At 42.5% G+C, this 6,396-nt stretch overlaps 1 protein-coding gene across 1 annotated transcript in view; it reads left to right on the plus strand.

Annotated features, from left to right (window-relative positions):
- Positions 1–6,396, plus strand: part of PRKN (parkin RBR E3 ubiquitin protein ligase) — a 939,557-nt gene that overhangs the window by 892,106 nt on the left and 41,055 nt on the right. Inside the window, exon 10 of the mRNA XM_014519112.2 lies at positions 5,717–5,803. Within this exon, the coding sequence (XP_014374598.1) occupies positions 5,717–5,803 (87 nt within the window). The remainder of the gene's footprint in view (positions 1–5,716; positions 5,804–6,396) is intronic.

The raw sequence follows: 6,396 nt of genomic DNA on the forward strand, positions 1-6,396 counted from the left end.
CCCCCCCCCTCACTACCTGCTTGGCCTCAAATACCGCAACACAGGGAAGCGGTGAGACATCCAGTCAAATAAATACATTTCTAAACCTTTTGTTTAAAAGGTTGTAAAGAGGTAGAATAAATGCCAGTTCTCCCACTTCACCGCCCTAACCTATTGTTTATTGTCTGATGTCTTATTGGCAGCATGGCTCCCGGATGTTGAGGACAAATTTGAAGGCTGTGTTGGGTCTCACCAATTTATTAGAGGAACATGTTTTGTGTAAAAGAGGCATAACAATAGGAGGGTGGTGCCCCCATGCTAGTCACCTACCCAAGTTAGCTTCAAGCGTGGCCATGGCTTGCATAAACCTGAGTTAATTTGTCAGCATAGCTCCAGCAGCAGAGCTCTGTGCTACTTTTAAGGATGGGATTAAGCTGCAAATTTCAGACCACCAAGTTTACAAGTGCTCAGTTTTGCACTTTTGGCTTGTCCAACTGTAAAGATAAGAGACCTTTATAAAATTGTATCTGGATTCAGATTCAACTTGCAGTTGGAGGTTAACTCAATTGGAGGCTATTTGGATGCAGGATTTTTGTTGAGACCCATAATATGGCGGGGAGGGGTGGCGGGGTTAGACATTTTTGGAAGAACCTACTAGATTTAAGCACATACAGGTCCTACGAGATGTATGTGCCTAAATCCTTCAAGTGCTTCTGAATATTCCCTGCTAATTCATATATTCATGAACCTTGAGGAATAGATTTGCAACATTTGGCCACATCCAGACATGTGTGGATGTTTGGTTCCCTGTTAGTTGTCCTCAGGGAATGCCCGTGCCACGTGCGTGCTGGTGTGCAGCAAGTTGCCCTGAGTGGGATAGAGGATGGGACCAATGATGATCTGGCCCCAGCAGCCTTACCTGGGGTCCTGGGGGCCTCCTGAAGCTGCAGGAGTGGCAATCCTGCTGCACGGAGCCTGGCTGCCAGTGGAGTGTAGCTCCAGCCGGCCAGGCTCCAGCTTTGGTCAACGCACACTGCTGCCACGTGCACAGCTCTACTTTTTTTCTCTGTGGGTTTTTTCAACTCCTAGATACCCAGGGGTCAAAAAAAACCCTCCGTGCTACTTCCTTGCAGCATGGAAAGCAGCAGAATTGCAGTATGTGGCACTGCAGACATGTCTGTGGTGCCACAGACCTCACAGCCACGCTCATCTGGACGCGGATTTTGAGTCCGAATCTAATTTAACCTCTAAAGTACCTAAAAGCAATATCACTTTCTCTGCTCAAGTCCCTGAAAAAAACCATTAACATAAAAGATGGGTGGCTTCTCTGCATTTTCACTGCTTTTGTGACTTGGTTTTATGACTATGATGAAGGCACGTAACAAAAGTTTACAGAGCCACCATTTTATCAGGGACTCAGAGTGGAATGGGATTGTATTTAGAGGTGTCTGGAAACTGGAATAGTATTAGGACTTTAGTATTTGTTTGTTTGTGTGTGTGTTTTTCTTTAAGTCTAGAAACTTTCACCAGTGGCATGCTAAAATATTGCTAAATATGCTAAATATCATAGGCTAAAATATTACAAATATACTAAAAGAAATAGTAATTTGTGGATCAGTCATTGTCTTATTGAACTTGTCAGGTTTTTTTCTTTTGCAAATAAAGAAGGAAACAGTATGACTACAACTACCATTGGACTACTTACAACCACTTTTAAACACTTTGTAACAGTAAATTTATATATAAGTGCTAAATCCTAATTAAACAACTTAAATCCTTTTTTGCTTTCCATAGGCAAAATAACTATTAATGTTATAGTATTAATGAGACCACAAAACACAGGTTAACTGGAGGCTTTTTCCTTTTGTCATATTTCATTACTAAAGCTTAATTTTTTTCATCTCTGGAAGTAAAAGTGAATGCAGCTGTGTTACTAACCATTCTTTGTTTTAACTGACATGCACTTTCTTTATGATCCACACTGAGCCGTAACTGGGGAATGCTTAATGTGTTTGTGTCAGGAAAGTCCTATTCATTCTGACAAACTGATCAACCTCCAGGGTGTTCTTCCGCCATAGAACTGATCTTACCTCTCATCCATTATCTAATAAGATGTGAAAAGAGTTCCCTGGCTTGCCAAAAGATCAGACTTGTTTTCATTGAGAGCTGCTGGCTGAGAGCATTCCTGGAGTTGCATGCAGACTATAAAATGACTGTGGCATGGACTACACCCTAAATATGCAAACACAATTTTAGCACCTGCAGGCCTGTCTGGAAAATATTGGTGACCGACATTGTAATCTTGATTTTGTGGAAGAACCAGAATGAGAATGCATTGTACTAAAGATAGGGCAGACAGAGTGCTTTTTATCCCAAGTGCACAGCGTATCCGGAAGTCAAGCATCACATAACAACATAGGTTTTTGAATCGTATAATTGTAAGCATCATTTCTGTATCATGAGGTAGATAAAGTATTGTTGCAAAGAGGTTTTCATGTTTCTCTAAAACTTCCCGCAGTGTTAAGGTTGTGAACCTTCTACAAAAGCTGGACTAGAATAAGAAGAAAGGGAGAGGATAGAGTAGAGAAAAGAGAAGTGGGCCCTTCTGTGGCAAAGTATTGGGTGTGACAAAACCCTTTCAGAGAGATGCATCTAAAGGCAGCAGACAAAGGAACGAGAGGAAGGAGGAAAAAAAATGGGACACATCTACCAGAAAATACAACTAATCATGAATGTAAGGTTAACTACTTCCAGCAATAACCAATCATTCAGGCCCAAAATACAGTAGTTATATTTTTCACATGATCAGGCCCTTGAATCCTTTTTTGCTTTCCATAGGCAAAATAACTGTATTAGTATTAATGAGACCACAAAACACAGGTTAACTGGAGGCTTTTTCCTTTTGCCATATTTGCCATTGATTTGCCATTGATCTAAAGCCATGATATAATACATGTACATGGCTGCATAGCACTTTTAAAATGGCTGATCGTGTGAAAAATTAACCCTTGTCAAATCAGGTATTAGATTAAGGCACTCTGCTTTAATGCACTTTAGGGAACTTGTGTTCTCTCAAGAGCTAATTTTTCATGCAGAGACAGGGCTGGCAGCAGGGGAGGGAGGAGGAGGGAAGCAGCATGGAGTTGGCAGCTGGGTTTTGCCTGGCCTGAGCTGGAGGGGGAGAAGTGGAACAGGGCCCAGCTCAGCTGTCCCCAATACCCCAGCCAGGTCCCCAGTACTCTAGCTGGTGGAGCCCGCAAGGTGAGGGAGCTCCATTCCTCCCCCTCCCTCCCCCTGCCCCCAGCTCAGGCCAGGCAAAGCCTAGCTGGCAGCTAGCTCTGTGCTGCTTCCTTCTCCCTGCCCCCACTGACAGCCCTGGAGCTGGGAGAGAAGTGCAGGGCTGGGGAGAGGGGCAGATTGCAGCCTCCTCAGAGGCTGCTGAAGTACCCCTGCCTGCTGGCCAGGGCCGGTGCAGGCAGACTCCATTTTTCCACCTCCCCCCACTTGGGGGCAGGAGGGGGTAGGAGGGGGGTAGCTGTAGCTCATGGCACTTTCTGTAAAGTGCCATGAGTTAGAGTGGGGGCCCTGAACATCTGTAAGCACCCTTGGGTGCTAAGGACTTCAGGTGTTTATGCATCTGTGCAGTTCCTAGCATGATTGGGTCCTTTGGGTACTACCATGATCAAAACATTTTTCATCTCAAATACCCAGAAACCTACTCAAATTATTATTTCACAGTTTTCGTGGAAACTGTGAAAAACAGCAGTTTCCGTAATTTTATGCAGCATTGCCAGAAAAAAAAAACTTAATAAAAATAAAATGCTGGCTCCCCAGCGTGAGCCAGTGGTTGCCCACTGGAAGCAGGAAAAGCTGCCAGCACAAAGGGGGGCAGCCAAGATGACAGCTACCCTCTCCTCCCTCTGCCACTGATTGGCGAAGAGGCCTGCCTTTCATGAAGCCCCTGCCCCTCTCCACCAATCAGTAGTGAGAAGTGGGTCCGCATGAAGGGCAGCCCTCTCCACCAATCAGCAGCAAGCAGCAGGGTCACACAAAAGGCAGCCCTCTTCGCTAGCCAGTGATGAGGGGTGAGGCCACCGGGGCCCCTCAGCCAATCAGTGGGACAGGGGGGATCACCACAATAAGCCCATGAAAATGGGAGCCAGTACTGCAATCAGCCCACAAAACTACCCATCTGCTGCTTCAATTTGTAGGTCCCTGCTAATACAGGAGTCTCTCATACAGTGTGCCTGGCAAAAAACTGTTTCCATCATGAAACAGTTAATGAACAAGCACAGCCAAGTTAGCATAACAGTGGCAATTAAAGCAAAAATACACTTAAAAAAAATCTAAATAAGAAACTAGGTACACAAAAAGAACTGCCAGGCAAGACAGGGAGGTAACTTTGTTTGATATGAACAAAAGAAACAACCATTCCATTTTTCTCCACCCCCACATTTCCCTGTTGTTTCTGAAGAGCAGAATCAGCTCTGTTGGCCTTGTTTTCTTGCACAATGCTTCATTCCATAAAAATGTAGTTTCTTCAGCGTGACAATAAAATGTGATTTTCTAGGGTACTTATGGAACTGACAACAGAAGCCTGAGAGTTCGAAATAGAACTGCAACAATGGGATTTGTGGCAGATAAATGCCCCAGTGTCAGGTTCCCCTGATATCCTTTTTCATTACATCTGAATGCAGCTCTGTATCTGAAAATCAAGGCTGCTTTATCAGCCTTGCTTATAATGCCAGTCAGAGCAGCTAACTGCTGAGAGATTCTTCAGAGTCTGAAGGTGGGTCAAGTCAGCGTGGCTCTGGAACAGCATGTGAGAGACCCATTTTACATTATTGACTTTTCCTCTTACCCGCAAGGACACAGACATTAATGCTGAATTGATGGGTCAAAGATTTTGACACATGTCAAGACAGATATCTTCATTTTAGAGTGTAAAAATGTATCAAGCTCAATACATATGAACCATCTTAGATAGCCGTTACAGCTCCAGCAAAAGTGCAGACAAATACATTGCTAGTGTGTAAAGGACATTGCATCTGGTTAAACCCTTATGATCTATAGAATTTAACAGGGATGAAACCAATGCACCTCTTAGACATTTAATCATTTTTCCTAGATACAGTACTCCCCTAAAACCTGTGGAACTGAATAGAGAAACATGTTGCTTCCATAGTTTTTCTTCTTTTTTTTTTAACCATTCTATAGAAATGGCAATGATTAGGATTTTTCTGTTCTGCAGGGTTTCAAATAACCTGCATAAAGTTTTTGTCTTTTCCTGGTTTCTATAATATGTAGTTTTCCATGTGAGAATTCATTTGACTCAGAATTATATACAGACTATTTCCAATCACAAGCACTACAAAAGAACTTTTTTTTTAACCTGATACCCTCAATTTTTTTCAGCTGGTACCCTTTTTCATATAAATAGGTCACCCAGTAAAAAAAGACACACAACCCAGCAATATCTAATATTGTTTTATGTATATAAATGGATACTGTGGCAAAAGCTTATTATTAATAATGGAATATATTTTATTGTGTGACAGGAATTTATCATAATAACTGCAAAGTTGTTGTGTAAAAAGATGCGTAATTTGGAGAACTATGGGAATTTAATGGGATAAGAAGGGCAAGAGATCATCTTCTGTGCAACTCTCCGAGAGGATAATTTGCTGCCTGTATCTCTAATGTGTTTTTATGGCTTGTTTTTCCTTCCCCTCCCCAGTTCGTGTTCTGCTGTGAATGTAAAGAAAAATACCATGATGGGGAATGCAGCACTCTCTTCAACACACAAGGAGCTGTAGCACAGCAGGTAGGGAACGTCAAATCTTGTTACAAAATTAATTAGCTTTGGCATAGTCAGAGGAACATTTGTTGAATGGGTCCTAATTCCAATTCTAAGTAAAAACAATTATGGTTGGGCTGAATTACTCCAGTTACTGGAATTGCTGAATTGGCTTCACTGTGGATTTCAGATTCTTTCATTCATAGAGCAGTTCAGTTCTGCCAGAAAAGAGCAAAAATGATAAAGAACTGGCTTTCCTGATGGGCCTTTGGGGTTTTATTTATTCAGTCTGAACATCTTTGAAATGCTTTCTATGAAGTCTCGTTTGCCCATCAGTTTATATTCAGCTCAGCAGTCAGTAAGTTATGTGGGGTTTTTTGACTGAATCACGGTCTTTTATAGCGTAGACAGGAAATATGGTTGGCAATTTATATTTAAGCTCAGAGAAAGAAAAGCTGGTCTTTCCTGGTTCAAAGCTGCTAAATGATCATTACTAGGCCCTACTGTAATATTAAAACTTATAGATCCACCACTTGCTCTGCCTGACTGATTCAGCCCTCCGTGCCCTGGCCACCAACCAATTGGCTGTTCATGGGTGTCTGTCATATTCTCTCCTGCTG

The sequence above is a fragment of the Alligator sinensis genome, unplaced genomic scaffold (genome assembly GCF_000455745.1).
Source record: "Alligator sinensis unplaced genomic scaffold, ASM45574v1 scaffold682_1, whole genome shotgun sequence".
Classification (NCBI taxonomy): Eukaryota; Metazoa; Chordata; order Crocodylia; family Alligatoridae; genus Alligator; species Alligator sinensis.